The 16587-nt window shown below is 37.5% G+C and overlaps 1 protein-coding gene across 9 annotated transcripts in view; it reads left to right on the top strand.

The window, feature by feature from the left end:
* DLG2 (discs large MAGUK scaffold protein 2) overlaps positions 1-16587 on the top strand; it is a 1243318-nt gene that overhangs the window by 800712 nt on the left and 426019 nt on the right. For 5 of the 9 annotated variants that reach the window (XM_028126804.1, XM_088018006.1, XM_088018002.1 and 2 more), the window contains one exon: positions 2502-2657. The exons of the other annotated variants lie outside the window; for them this stretch is intronic. In XM_028126804.1, coding sequence (XP_027982605.1) covers positions 2502-2657 — 156 coding nt within the window. The remainder of the gene's footprint in view (positions 1-2501; positions 2658-16587) is intronic. 9 annotated transcript variants of the gene reach the window in all.

The following is a 16587-nucleotide window of genomic DNA, read 5'->3' as shown; positions in this document are numbered from 1 at the left end:
GGGTCCTAGCTAAGTCAGCTCCCCTTTAAGCAGCCATCAGAGGAGTCCCACAAAACCTTTGTGCTCCAGTTACATTGGGCTGAACGTTTTCAGTGGGCCACATCTACCTACAAAGGAGACTGAGAAATAAAGTTCTACAAGAGATATTGAGAAATATAGTTTTACTACAGGAAAAGTGACTAGTGGAAAATTGGCTTCCTCTTAATAAGTAAAAAAGGAGTAAATGGATGTTTGGGAGGCGATCCATCTCTGGCCATTTCTGCCACGGCAGCTCAATCATAGAGCAGAAAAATGTGGAAAATAATATTAGGTCCTCCTGTGATCACTTATGCAGAAAAATTCCCATAGAGCTCACACATTCCTCCTCATATCTTATTTAATTGATACTTATGTATCTCATTAATACAAAGCCCTTTTCAAGCTGAGTTTTTGTGTGGATAACCCCGTTTTCAGGGCAGACAAAATGGTGATCTCCCAAGCCAATTTTCTTTATCAGATTGGCATCATGGGTCTTTCTGTCTCCAAAACCATGGAAATACACATCAATCTTCCTAAAGCTGAGTCTATTAACAAAGCAAAAACAGATCCCCCCAAAAAAGAAATCAAGAACAGTATCAAATCTGACAGTTTTAAAAGATGTATTTCAGTGGATAACTGAAAGCATCTTTCCTTTACATCACTTCACACAGTGTGAATTACTTAGAAAAACTGATAAAAACACTTTTGTAAAATGATCTTACAGCTGCCTTTTTTAAGGGCTGCTGTTTATCATTATGAATTGTGTGTATTCTAGATAATTGACAAACAGAAATTGACAAACTTACTTGGTTTTTTTCTGAAAAGGGAGCACTTGTCTGAACAAGAATATATGCTAGCTTCCGTAAAGTGAGGGGAAAAAAATTGGCTATTTGAAGAAACTTTAAAAATCTTCTTGTCAGTGTTATTTTATTAGCCACTGGGATAAAACAAGCCAACTCCATTATCAAGCACCTCATCTTACCACTGAGATAGTTATTTGGATGACGAAATAAGCCTCTGGATTCCTCCCGTCCACTCCTCAGCCCCTCTACTGTGTTGTAGAAAGCAAACAGATCAAGGCATCTTTCACTATGTTATGGAAGGCTTTGTGTTAGGGAAGAAACTAATTCTCTAGATAGTGTGTCTAAGCCATGACTGGCCCACGGTAATACTATAATTTAGGTAAAGTTTGTTTTTAATGCTTTGCTTATCCTCTTTTCTCCCCTGCTCTGTTCAAGAAGCATTGACTGAGCAACACTGGGGACCACTTTGGGAGCTACAGAAACACGGCACTATGCCTTCACTGAGCTCGCCACCTACACTTCCTGTATCTTTGCTCAGGGATATGGCCGCCACTTGCGGCCCCTGATGTCTCCTGGACTGAAGGGGTGCTCTCTCCCTCACCTGGGTCTGGTCATTGCCCTATTTCCTGACCTTTTCCTTATCTTCCCACCGAGACTGCCAGAGAGTTCTTCCATTTGAATTTGGGTCTTTCAATTCTTGCCTTAAATGGAAGACACTGGTAGCAAGTTCAGACCATGTGTTAAAAGAGTGGGTACAGAGTTGTGAGATTTTTTTTTTTTTTTAAATAACCAAGGACTTTGTAGTACATGCATGTTTGGCAAAAGTTATAACTGAAATTTACTAGGCATGTTTATAACAACTAAAAGATGTTGCTGTTTTAGATAATGTTTTAGTATCTCTAGATTAATTCATTTAATAGAAATTTTACTGAAGTGATTATCCTCCTGGTAGAAAACTCTCTGAAACTAATTGTTGGGTGGCGATTTATAAATAAATATAAAGGGGAATCACTGAGATCATATAAGCAATTAGACTTCTCGGTAAGGCCAACACTCCCAAAAAATTGCTACACAAATGTGTGAAGTTTTGTCAGTGTATTCATTCACATGTGAATACAACAAATATTTATGGGATGTGGACTGACTCTAAGTGGTTAACAAAATAAATGTAATTTCTGTCCTCAGAAAATTTATGGCAGAGTGAGAGTGGTAATTATAAATTAAGCAAAACAAGCAAGATGATTTCATGCTCAGAAAAAAATATTATGAAGTATGGACAGGGTGCTGTGAAAAATAACAGGATGGCCTGGCTAAAGGGGTCAGGGAAGGTCTCATCTCTTTCATTTAAGATGAGACTAAAGTTGAAAAAGGAACCATGTCAGAAGATCCCAAAGTTTGGCACTTAAAACAACATTATCCAAAAAGGTATGGCGTTTATAAGATGACTATGACTCCACTGAGGTGTCAGGCATCTGAATTTTCACCATTCCCAGTATCAGCCAAAGTTCTCATTTCTAGCCAGAGGTAGTATTTCTTAAAAAGACTATTTCTTCAAGCCTCACAAAGCCTAAGACATTGTTTTGGGTGTTACTTTTGCATATGGTGAAATGCAACTAGTTGCACAGGTGTTGGGTGTGTTCGCTAACCGTGCATCTCTCTCTCTTCCTCTTGTGTCACCAGGCCTCCGGAACCTGTTTACAGCACTGTGAACAAACTGTGTGATAAGCCTGCTTCTCCCAGGCACTATTCCCCTGTTGAGTGTGACAAAAGCTTCCTTCTCTCAGCTCCCTACCCCCACTACCACCTAGGCCTGCTCCCTGACTCTGAGATGACCAGGTACTGCATGCGCTTCCTTGCTTCATCTTCTCGAATTGCATGTGCTTCCACAAGGATGAATGGGTAGAATCCACCTCTGCTCACTTCTCTTGTACTTGACATCTTCCTCAGTGGAGAGATGTTCTGCTTCTTTGGTGCAATGGGAGAAATTAAGAACATTGCCTTTTTGTTTCTCTTCCTAGTGTGATCACAGAGCACTCAGACATGATCACATGATTTTCCAAATGTTCTTGGTTCCCATGCATTTTTAATAAGGTATTAATTATATTTTTCCAGAAGAATTAATCTTGGAATTTAATTAGCACTATTTCCCTCGTACAGAAGGATAAAAGAGCATGTACTCAGTACATTTTTGAATAATATTTAATAATCACTACTATTCTGCAGGTATAAGAGAGCCTAAGAAGTAGGTACTATTATTGCCATTTAATATTTTAATCAAAATATTAAATTAATACCACTACTTAGTTGACTCCTTAAGGTATTAAACAACTTGCCCAAAACTACAGCATTAGCTGGTTCTATCTAACCACAAAGAATTTTAACCTTTATGGTATGTTATTACAGTAGGTTTTTACCATGTTCTCTTTATGTAGTTACTCCCATTTTATTTAAGAAAACAAGGCTTCAAAGAAATTAAGGCATTGCCCTTGGTATGATATCGCCAATAAATGCCAAGTTCAGATTTGACTTAGAATGTTTTGAGTCTTTCCACAACTCTGTAAACAAATCATTCTAGGACTAAAGATTGAATATGATTCTGTATCAGTATTCTGAAGTATATGTATGCTAAATAATAAAACCTCATCTTTACACAATAGCAAAAGTCACAGAGAGAGGAGAGCAATAAAAGGAGAATGTAGTGTTCCATAAGGTAGTTCCAGTTCCGTTTAAACCAGGAGATCTCAATCATGATGTTCCTATATATAATGAGGTGCTTATCTGGTTATGTTTTCAGATAGAATACCTTCATATGTTTCCATAATACTGTTAAGGTCAAGAAAATATAGATTTTAAAATGATTCAAGGTGGAAATGGTTATATCAAAAGGGTCTCCTTAGAACATCATCTCTGTTTTTCTTTCATATTTTCAAAGAAATAATTAAAAGTCAATTATTGACCTTTCTAGAGGAGTTAAATAACAAATTTTAATTGTACATAACATTTCTAGAAATACATGAGAAAACATATTTTTGGCCATGTAATCAGCTGGGGCATTTTCACTAATTTGCAACAATTAAAGCCTAATAGCATTTTAGAATGCTTCATAAATATTAATTAATGTTTTATATTTTTAACAAATCATAAAAGCTACTTCTTGATACAGCAGACTATTCAATTTTGAAGCTAAGAAGGCAAAATTACCATAGCCATAGGGAAGCAGAAGGTGCACACACACCTACAATAATGACTTCCTGGTATTCAGGCATCTATAATCAGCTACTCAAAGTCACCTAACACTTACTGAGCTCTCCTCTGTGCCGGGCATTTTGTTAAGTACTTCTTATGAATATCTTGTAACCTTGACAGTCACCTTATGAAGTAGATGTTATCGATATCTTCATTTTACAAGTAAGGAAATTGAGGCTTAGCAGTTACCTGACAGGCCCCAGATCATCCACTAGTAAGTGGCAGGGCTGGGACTCAAACCCAGGGGACCATTAGCCCCTGCATCAGTAGAGGCATGATGACAGAGACGTCTTTGCTTGCTGGAAAAATTCTCCAACCATTTCATTTTTTCTCTTCTTTCTCTATTTTTATCCTACCTTCTCATCTCCCTTCAGGCTCAATGTCAAAAACCCATGCTCTTTTTTTAATGAACCTAAAAGTTGCATTCCTTGCATCCTGCTAGAGATTTTGATGCATCTCTCTCTTAAAACTCACCAATAAGCAGTGGTAGAATCTACCTCCTGTGTGGATTTACCAGATACAATTCTTTTGCAGTTTACTTTCTGTAATTTGTATTATGAAGACCATGGGGTTTCTTTTTTGTTGTTGTTGTTTTTCCCAAGTTAAAAAAATACATATGGTATAATGTTGAATATGTCTGTTTCAGATTAACACCTTCAGCAATCCTGATATACCCCAGTCCCCAACTCTCACCCTCCATCACCCGATTGGGAATTCTATTTTCTAGTCTAATTCTGTCCCTTTCTTTTTTTTTCTTCCTATTTTATCCCTCACTTCAAAAAAAAGTCACATATACACATATACATACGCATATATACACACATTTTAGTGACATTGTGACAATACACTGATACTGAAGTTCTTGATTGCACCCCACTTTTCTCCCCTTCCACACTTTCTCAGCTCAGTAAATGGCACATTCATCTACCTCATTCCTCAAGCCAAAACTTGAGAATCATACTTAACACCTGTTCTCTCTCACACCCATCATTCAGTCTGTCTGCAAGTCCTATTGATTCTACCTCCAAAATGTATCTCCAATCTATTTATTCCCCTCTACTTCTATTTTTAGCACTTGAACTCAAGCCTCCCTTATCTCCCACCTACAGTAGCCTCCTAAATGGTCTCACCACTTCCATTGTTGTCCTCCTGATTTATTCTCAGTGCAGCCAAGGTGATCTGTTAAAAATACAGATCACATCTCTCTCTTCTTTTGCATTAGTATAAAATGCAGAGTCACTAATATAGCATCCAAGCTATGCATGACCTAGCCCCTGCCTGCCTCTTAAACACCTCATTTCACTCCTCCCTTTGCTGATCACACTATTCACATTCACAAAATGCACTAAACCTCTACCTATTTCAAATGCGTCACACATGCTCTTTCCCCAAACTGAAAAGCTCTTACTACACTTTGCCTGGTTAACTTCTGGTCATCTTAGATGAAAGCTTAAATTGCACTTCCTCAGAGAAGCTCCCTGAAAGAAAATCTGGTCCCCTATTATATTGTCTCTCTTTTTTTTTTCCATAAGACTCAAGCAATTTATAATTATATATTTATTTATATGATTTTTAAAATGAAACTCCTGTCTCACACTCGATGCTGTAAGCTCACCAGGTGGAATTGTGTCTGCTCTGTGCACTGCTAAACCCCTAACACTTAGCATAGTTTCTGGCACAATAGCAGCTCAAAACTCTTGAGTAACTAGATAAACATGGAAATAAGATCTGCAGACCAGCAGACAGATCCTTGTTCAGGAACACATGATGGCTAAAACTGTGCTTTATTCAGGTCTTATGGGTACGTAAAATAGCCCTAGGAGTGGATGAATCTGTACACTGAAACAAAGAACAGCAGACTAGAGCTCACTTCTTCTACTGCATTTTCACCTTATATTATCTCAATAGTCAGTACATTATCATTTCATTAGGTAACTGTCCATTATTCATGAAAACTGAGTAATTCCTTTCAGAGATTTATTTCCTCTGCAATGGAAAATACCACTCCGAGCAGATATTTCTTGAAATGCAGCTGATAGATAATTCAGGGGTAAAGTTCAACGGTTCTAGTTCCATTTATAACACTGTCACTTGCTTTTTCCACTGTGACCTTAAATAATCTATAGAACTTAGAGGTACCCGAAAACTTAGAATTAGATGGACAAGCCCTTATTCAACTCTGTAATGATCAAGAACTCAAGTCACTGTCTTCATGAGTGTAATGCATACTTCTAATAAAATACAAATATTGGGGATCTTCTGCCCTCAACAGGATATTACAAGAATATATCTTTCATTTCATCCAACCAAGATTTATCAAGCACTGATAAAGTGCAAGGTACCATACTAGGGAAACTTTTTACAAAGGTATAAACTAAAAAAGCCCATCCAAAGTGTTGAAAAAATGCCTCACCTTTAAGTTGCAATATGTGATTATATATATTATATAATACATATGGTGTTACATATAATAAATAATATATAAATATATATTTATATATGTGTGTGTGAGAATATATATATTCTATAGAGATATATATCTCTATATATCTATATATCTCTCTATATATATTATATAGAGATATATATCTCTATATAAGTTCTAGAAAACTTCCCCCAGTCTATTTCAGAAGCATGCACCTACTGATAGGACAGTTACTGTCTCAGATTAGAATATAAACCAGCTCTGTGAAAGTTAGCATGTGAAACCACCTTTACATGTGCACCAGCTTAATCCCTAATCAGCATTCAGAGGAATGGAAGCCAGTCAGCAGAAGCAAGGAGAGCCAATCGTCTCTATTCTGTGCCTTTCAGTCAGAATACCCAAATTTTCAGCACTTTGATTTGATAGCAAACATCCAGGAGTGAATTAATTGTATACACAATTACTTCTGTTACATCATCTAGAAGGAAACAGAGTTGAAAGTTTTTCTTAGGAAAGCTCTTTAAATTACTCGGCAAAGTGTCAGCTCTTAAGGCTGCAGATTATATTTAGAGTAATTGACTTTTCAGAACTTACAAAAGCAAGAAATGGGCAGAGCCTGGAATCAAACTAAAATTTGGAGCTCTATGAAACACAAATGGGAGTGCTGTGGGGCTTCTGCTTATCCAGTACTTTCTCTTAAAAAAAAAATGTTTTTGATGTTGTAATTGGTTTTTCTACTTTGGGAGAATGGTAAGTTGTTCAGCTTTTGATATTCCTAGGGCAAGGAGAATCATATTTTTGTCTCTTTTCTCAACACGTATGGCATGTTTTCATTCATCCTTTTTACATAGGTGGTCCTAATTATTGTTATTTGGTAGTTGATAAACAGAGACTGAGATAAACCAGATGAAGACTAAAGTATGTCGGCAGCTTTGGGGCAGGAAATGGCCTTTGAGGCCATATATGATCAAAAAACATCTTTACTCATTGCAGAGTATATATTCATGGGATTTCTACTAGGTTCCAGGCATTATCATGGATGCTGGGGATTCAAAGGTGAATAAGATACCATCCATCCTTTCCCTTAAACAGTTCAAAGACATGTAAATGAAGAAGTCATTACTGCGCATTGTGACGTATATATGCTAAAGGCTCTCCATTTCTCTAGTACCTAATCTCAAGGTAACTGAAACCCAACTAGTATAAAGTAGCCATAGGGGCAAGCCTGATCTTAGACTGTCCCTTCTGCAGAAGGTGAGCATTTATACAGGAATGTTCTCCAGTCACACCTTGTTTCATCAATTCCTAATATTTGTAAGAAGTTTTTTTTTTTTTAGTTTTTTTTAATTTATTTGACAGAGAGAGACACAGCAAGAGAGGGAACACAAGCAGGGGGAGGGGGAGAGGGAGAAGCAGGCTTCCGGCCGAGCAGGGAACCCCATGTAGGACCGGATCCCAGGACTCTGGGATCATGACCTGAGCTGAAGACAGACTCTTAATGACTGAGCCACCCAGGCCCCCTGTAAGAAGTTATTTATGGGAAACTTACCATTACCTTTTCACAGGTCCATTTGCTAGTCTAGCTTCTAACTACTCTCTACAGAGCTTGGAATTCATGTATAATTCACTCCCTTTGTAGAAGTCATAAAGCTGGTGGCCTCAAACCATCCCCAACCTTGGAACATAGAGCAAGATCTTTATCTCACAAGACCTCAGCCATATGTAACGGTGGCCTATCTTTGGCAAGCTCTCTCTCTCTCCTTGTAAAACAATAGCAAATTTATATGGGCCTTTAATGTTTTAACTGTCTCAAAGTCTGTAAATCCAAAATCAGATATAACTTCTAGACATAATAATGCTATAATAGAAGTTCATGTGAGTCTCTAAAGGTAAGCAGGGGAAGAATCATCTAACTGCTTCTGTTTTTCTTAAAGTTCTCAGAGAGACATTGACCTCCTCAGTCAGTGAGGGAAGAAATGTGTTCGAAGTCAAAGAAGTGTAGCTCAGAGTTAATCCCCACAGTGTGTGAAAGCATAGTACACTCTGGGAATCACAGCATTTCTATGTGGCTAAGAGTTATTGGGTGGGTAATGAAGTTGGAGTCACAGGCTGCTGCAGATCTTAGAGGACCTTACTTGCCAAGCAGAAGATTTTGGAATTTATCCTGCAAGCAGTGAGGAGCCATTGAAGAGGTTTCAAGGTGAGCAAAGACATAATTTGATTTGTGTTTTTAGAAAGATCACTCAGCTGTGTAGAAAGAGTTTCAAGGCCAGCAAATCCACTACAGCTGAAATCATGAAGAACTAAACTGAAGCTGTAGAGATAGACATAAATGGATTCAGAATTATTTATCAAATGAAATGGGTGGTACTTAGTGATTATTTCAAGGACAAGAATTTTCTGGCTTGGATTATTCACGAGCTGATTATATCACCTCCTCTCAGCACTCTTGTCCACAGTAAATGCATTTTTTTCCACAATAAATGCATTTAAACATAAAACTCTATAGAAGGAAACTCAATAGAAGGCAGTGCTAGAAAGTCTCTTCTTTGAGGTAGTGGCAACCTGATGTCATTGAGGAGCTGGGTATTATGTCCAGACTGTCTAGGTTTGAGGTCTTCCTTTGACCATACTAAGCACATACTAAGCACTTGGATTTAGCTAACCCCTTCATCTTTCTCAGAGCCTCCATTCACTCATCAGAAAAGGGGGGAGATAATCCTATCTGTGCTTTTCCTTCCTAGGATTATTGTGAGGATCAAGGGAAATGGAGCAAATGAATTTTCATCTAGGCACTCTCCACATTAGTCATTATTAATTGTTTCCATATGCTCATTCTACTTTAAAGCCTTGAGCTCATGTGTATTTATTTTTAGTGCTATCACAAATCAGGTGAAAAATATTTGTCAGCCTAGGTAAATCCCCTGAGACCCTAAGAAAGCTGTACATGCTGATTCTTTCTGTCATTCTTAGCAGCAGCCCTCCTTGTCACCATGGGCAAAGTCACATATTTCTCCTTTTACTAATACATGTTTAGGCACCCGGTAAAATGTGGCATATTTCTTAAGCTGTGACTTCACACTCCTATGAGATAATTCTTTCTATCTACTTTTGTTCCAGTCTCTCCCGCATGTGCCTTTTTAGGAATGTAGACAAAATAACAGCGACTCTCTGGAACACAAATTAGTAGCTAGACACTTTACAAATATACCTTATTGTTTCTAAGAATCCCAACAACCTTGCAAAGTGTGGGTTTTGATCTAGCACGCAGAGGGGACACGACTATAACCAGGACACACCCACCCCCAAGCTTCCGCTCCCGCGGAGCCTTACTCCCTCTGTGCGCGTGCGCACCATGTCTTCCCTCTCAGTCCTCCGCGCCCCCATCCACTCTGTGGACCTGAAAAGGAATTTAAGCCCCGTTCACACAATTTAATCCGGGAAATAGCACCATTAGAAAAAAAGAAAGACACTTAACAAATCATTGACCTTCTTAGTACTTAAAAGGCTGATAAAATCTTGAAGAATTCTTAATTTCATTTTTAATTAAAACCTGGAGTGAAAACCCTCTGGGACGTGGCTCATAAGGCACAGCCCCTCCTTTCCTGTTTACCCAGCAGCTTCTTCAAAGACTTTCGCTGCCTTTTTGAAGTAGGTGATCACTAAGCCCAATTTGAATTAAGGAAAATAAGGAGAGATTAATGACTCCCACAAAGTCACAGACGCTACTCTTGCCACATTACTCTTTATAGCTTCTTTCCACAAAGTGATATATATGCAAGGATTCACAATGAGAAAAAAACACCCCTTGCTTTGACATTAAAGCATTCTGTGTATAGATACTTTTAAAAAAACATATCCCATTTATTGTGGCCCTTCACTCTTTTTTTTTTTTTTTTTAGGGAGATGTTCTTTCATTAAGAATTCAAAAAACATTTTTTACAGCCCATTTGAAATTACATTGTAAGTGTAAAGGAGGAAGGAAGGCAGAGCTCACCCTGTTCCAAAAGCTCTCATTTACCCTTCATGACACACCCGGTCAGTTGAGAGCAGGAGGCTCGGAAGAGCTGGAAAATGAGCCTAGATTTGTCTGATTCCAAAATTCCCATTCTGTGGTATTCAAATAACTCTGTCATGAAACAACCTAATTTGCTTAAAAGAAAAAAAGCCTGATTATTTATGTGAAATGTTATGAATATTTCCCTTTGGTTTTAGTATATATTTTTTGTGTTTGGGGAGCAATCTTTAGTAACCATTATATTATTGAGTAGCAATAAGAGATTGAAGAATAAGCATAATTTTAAAAGCAGTCCTCTCTGGAGGGAAAGTAGTTGTGAGAAAATGCTATGCAAAATCACTATAGCAACAGATTATAGGAACTCAGAAAGAATCAAGACAGTAACATTAAGCCATAACACCGACAGCATAGATGTTAATTAAAACCACTAACGTAGTGAGTGCTTTTATGTGCCAGGCACTGTTCCAAACTTTTATGTACTAACTCATTTTATCTTCATAACAACCTATGAGGTAGGTGTGATTATTCCAATTTTATAGAAAAATTATGGTACATATTTTAACAAATGGAAACAATGGGATGAGACAGTTGAAATTGAGCACATTGGGATTTATATACTTAGAATATTAATTTTATTAGACAAGACTTTTTGCTTGTCTCATTTGCTTTTGTATTCCCTGTGCCAAAAATGGTTCCTGGCATGTAGTACAATAGTAATATGGTGATAATGATAATGAAGAAAACAATCATTATTATTTATATAATCTTACTACCTGCCAGGATGCACTTCATACATATTAGCTCATTAAACCCCACAGCAATTCTGGAAAGTATGTGTTACTAAATCTCCATTTTGCAAGTGAAGAAACTTGGTCTAGAGAGATTGAGTGACCTAAGGTCACAGTTAGGATTTGAATCTAAGCAGGCTGGCACCAAAATCAAGGCTTAAAAATGTACTCAATAGTTGTTGAATGTTGTACTCATTGCACGTAACATTCCTCAAGGATTAAATTCTGTTTGAGAAAAAAGTACACCTCATTTAATATAGTCAGATTTCAGTAGATTCTGTTTGAGAAAAAAGTAAACCTCATTAAATACAGTCAAATTTCAATAGATAGGTAAGGTAGATGAGTATATGGTTAAGAATGTGGACAGTCAAATCAGAGTAGTAGGGTTTGCATCCTGCCTCCTCAACTCCCTGGTTGTGCAAACGGGAACAAATGACAACTACTGTGAGCTTATGTATCCTCATCTATGTAATAATAATAATTGTAGTATCCTTCTCATGGAGTTGCTATAAGGATTTAATGAAGTTATATGTAAAGTGCTAAAAGCAATGCCTGATAAATATGAAGAGCCCCATTAGCATTACTGTCGTTATGTGTGTGTATGTATTAAACACATAGACATATTTTGTGACCCTAAATAGATATCTGAGGCTGAAGGGGGAATGAATTCTTCTTAAAAGGCTGTTCTCATTCGAAGACTGATGGTAAATCCTGTGAATTATAAAGGGAGATGAATTTTAGGATTGACAGCATGGGAGGAGGGGCTATGCAAGACTACTTATATTTATATAGAGACCTAAGTATTTTAGAATGCAGAATTTTGTTTTGATTAAGGGATCAAAATTTACCTCTCAGAGCAGAGAAAGTAAATCTTCCATTTCAACTCTTTAATTCAGTTTTGTAGACCTTAAGCTCATGTGAAGTTTAAAGGATCTCTTGAACAGTGTATTTTAAGTCAGCAGGGATGTGTGTTCCAAATTGAATACTAAAACCTAAAATCACTTTCCTTCAGAGAAAATGAATACATTCAAGGGTAAAGAGGAATTTTATGGTTTGCTTTAAAAGGGGGAGGATATACTGAGCCTCTCTAATCAAGCCAGAGCCTTTGTCCAAATTTTAAAAATTCTCCCCTTCTTTTGGAGAAAGGACAAAATGTTCCAGGACCCAAGTGTGACATGATAAACAGCTCCTTGCTCCTTGCCACTTCCAAGTGTTTTCCTGAACAACCTGACCAACAGAAGGGATTGGCCTAGACTGAGGATCGGGATGGGGATAAGAAATGAAAATCTTATTTCTCTTTGATATTTCTGTCTCTCTTAGATTCATTCTAATGTTCTCCTTCCTTTCTTATGCCTTTGGCATAATTACAAGGATCTCATCCTGTCTAATCTTTATAGGTCCCAGCACTTTACATGTAACTTCATTAAATCCTTACAGCAACTCCGTGAGAAGGATACTACAAATGTCACTCAAACTACAAATATGTATTAAATGCCTATTATATGGTTGGTACTTCTGGGGATAGACAATCCAGACATAGTCACACCCCACTCTCAGGAGATTTAGGGACCACTGGGCCCAGAGGGTTTTTTTGTGTATATAACTGACAGCCACTAATAATGCTTAACAACAACAACAACAACAAAAAAAAACCTAAAAAGTTATTTTGGATTGCATTTTTCAAATATATGTGAATTTTACTTTGCCTTGGGCCTTATTTATTTTGGAGTCATTCTGATGTCTCCTAGATATCACAGATATAGGTTTGTATTCATAGGTTTTCAGGCATTCAAACCTTTTTCAAGTGAAATCTGAAGGTCAAGTGACAGTCCAAATTTCCTTCCAGCTCTCCCCACTCCCATATGATAGGTTACTTGATGAGTTCTTACTGTCTTGATATCACTGGAATCTACGTTCCTTGTAAGTAAGCCTAAGGCTGCACTGGAAGGGGCTGTGAGTAAAAAAAAAAAAAAAAAGTCTGACCAGATTCCCATCAGTACAAGTGCCAGAATTCTGAGACTCTCCTTCCCTTCTTTGCACAATCTTTTGGTGACTGCTAAGTTGTCCTGGATAGTCGTTTCCTTAGTTTTACAATACAGCCTTTTCCCATTGTTCCCCCTTAGGACACCCTTCACTTAAAACAAATTTAGTCTTCTCACCTTTGTCCCTGTCTCTACCCCTTAAAATGATGTTATTTCAGATGTATATCTCTGTTTCCACCGTGGTCCACATTGGCACTTTCTGCCTAGGCCAGACTTGGAGAAGCTTGGTAGTGTTTGGCAGGGACGGTTGCCATCCATGTTTCTGCTCCTATCTTCCATAGCACCTCGTTTCCTGTCCCAGCCAGATTCCCTGCCCTGATTTGCATATTGGAGTTTTCTTCTGGGATTCTTGTGGCCCATAAAAACAGCCTGTAATCCAGACCCTCCCCAGCAGAGAAACAAAAAAGACAGACTTTTCTTGGTTGCGGAACATTAATATTCAGTTTCTGGAGCATCACATCTTTTTCAGAAGATGATCTACTTTTTAAAACCCCAAAGTTAGAAAAAAATTGTAACAGGAGGGATGGGAATAGTGACTGTGGGAAATTGGGACAGTGGGGAAGAGGTGGATGTCTTGTCCGATGATGCTTCACACACCTGCTGACATCTAATTGGTCAAGGCTTCCTTAAACTTCTGGTCAAAGACCTGTAAATCACAACTCCACATTACTAGCTATCTTTCCTGAGTCCTCATCTAAGCATATAGCATTGGTTTCTTTCCTCCCTTTTCTCTAAACTATTTTTTAGTGTATCCCATGTCCTTGATTCACCCCTCAATGAGACCTCTCTCATGGAGTATCAAGGGGTCCCCTCTGTTTCCCTGGTCAACAAAGTGGAAATCCATATGTGCTCAAGACTCAGGCTCTTTCTAACCCCACATCTGCCCTCTCAAGTTGTTGGAATCTTCAGACCCTTCCTTTCTTCTTGTTAGGCCCAAAGTCAGCAATAAAAAGGACCTTGCAAATAATCTTTCATTCTTCTTTATGTACTTCCATCCCATAATGGCCAAGGGAATAATGAACCTCAAGAACAGTCCAAGTCAATTCACAAATTTTCCTTTAGTAATAACTCTGTGTAACATGAAAACAAGATGTCCCTCTGTCACTTCCTTATGGGTAAAAACCATGTTGTATGTTGTCCATGTGGCACATGAGAACTTCATAGACATTGAGTAGAATGACAAGTGGTGGGTGCCCACCTAGAACGGTGACTTACTTCTCAAAGGGAATTTACATTTAGTGAATTTCACTCTTCTCCAGACTGAAGGCATTGTATGGAAAAGTTGGTAGTTGGAGAAGAATCCTTCTCTCTGGATCATATTTCACCTTTATTCTCTTAGGAGAAGGTGATGCATGCATTTTTTTTTTTTTCTGAGATTTCTGCATTAGGCCACAGAAACAGATTTCCTCTTGTGCCCTGCACAAGGTAATGTCTACTTTTGGTTAAAGTCTGTTTCATTTGTACTCTACATATGTCAATTCCAGATGCTCTTGAGAAGTCACATCATATGCGAATTCCTCAAACATGTCTTAGAGGGGTTGGATCATTGAAATGTACACTGCTAGACTTTCAGAAATGGGATCAAGGTCCATAGTAAGCAAACCTCTCAGCAACTCTGACCCTGTGAAAGGTAATAAAACAAAAATCAATTCAACAAACTTAGAAGATGGAAAAGGAACAGATTAAGACTTGCAAAAGGACTTTATTTTCAGCACCAGACACTCTGAACATTTGCTTAGCATGCTAAATAAATGTCAGTTCTTGGCAAAGTGAGGGTAGTTGCCATTCTCTTCCTCTAATGTTCCCTCTACCAATTCTAAAGAAAAAGAAATTGAAAGCAACACGTATTGCAAATAAGCCCAAAGCTAATAGTATATCCTCGGGGCACTAAGTATCATTAAACCGTAGAATGCTTTATTGAACAGGGTTAGAGAAGATTGCATCCAAATACTTAAGGTTTTTTGAGAAAGTAAGTCCAGCAAAATTAAGAGACTTACCCAAGGTCTCAGAGTCATACACATAGTTTGTGGCAAGTATAAGACTTTGATGAGGAGTCACTGCTTTTTCTCCCATGCTAACTTGTAATTTTAACACAATCTTCCAGAACGTTTCATGCTCAGAAATATTACATACATAGACCAAGCCTGGAAGGAAATAGAACTGTAACTTCAGGATAACAGTATTTACCTTAGGGAAGTGTGATTGGAACAAGGAAAGAAATGTGTTATCTTTTATTTCATACAATTTTAAATTGTTTTCATTGTTTATAATAAACATGTTCAAGTTCTGTTAGTAAAAATTAAAGAATCCACCATTCAGACTCAGCAGTTCCACTGCTAGGTGTAAACCCAAGAGAAATGAAAACACATGACCACACAAAACTTGTATACAATGTTCATAGCAGCATTATTCATAATAACCAGAAGGTGGAAACAGTCCAAATGCATAAATCACATGTATCCATACAATGTAATATTATTCAACCAGAAAAAGGAATAAAGTAGTGACATATGCTACAGCGTGTATGAACTGTGAAAACATGTAAAATGAAAAAAAAAATCATAAAGGAGCACATATTGTATGATTCCATTTATATAAAGTGACCACAGCAGGCACACCTATAGAACCAGAAAGTAGATTAGTGATTTCTGAGAGCCAGATAGGGAGGTGGCAGGAACTGAGAGTGACTGATAGGGGTATGGGATTCCTTTTGGGGGTTATGAAATGTTTTGTTTGTTTGTTTTTATAAAATGTCTTAAAATTAGCTTGTAATGACGGTTGAACAGCTCTGTTAATATGCCAAATGCTACTGAACAATGTACTTTAAATGGGTGAATTTATGGTATGTGAATTATATCCCAATAGTGCTGTTAAAATTCCCATTTAACAGTTAAATAATTCATATAGCAACACAAAACTAAGATTATGTCCTTATGACATCAAGTATTCAGACAAAAATAACAAAAAACATGCTTAAAAATTTAGATGATTTTCCTACCCTACGACAGATAACTCAGTAAATTATTCAGGGGATTTAGAGGTCTGCAGACTTTTCACATTTTTAATAGGGATATAGCTCTCATTTACTAAAGATCAATTTTGTTAGGTATTTTGCAAATGTAATCACTAATCCTCACAATAAATCTGCAAAGTAGATATTTTTATCACTACTTTACTGATGAAACTAATAGCTGACAGAGCTGACATTTGAACCCAGTTCCTTTTGTTTTTACTATACCGCAGCCAT

The sequence above is a fragment of the Eumetopias jubatus genome, unplaced genomic scaffold (genome assembly GCF_037043125.1).
Source record: "Eumetopias jubatus isolate StellerSeaLion01/CBP00866 unplaced genomic scaffold, mEumJub1_p1.0 scaffold_13, whole genome shotgun sequence".
Lineage (NCBI taxonomy): Eukaryota > Metazoa > Chordata > Mammalia > Carnivora > Otariidae > Eumetopias > Eumetopias jubatus.
The sequence above is the reverse complement of the archived record's forward strand: the minus strand, read 5'-3'. Positions and strand labels throughout refer to the sequence as shown.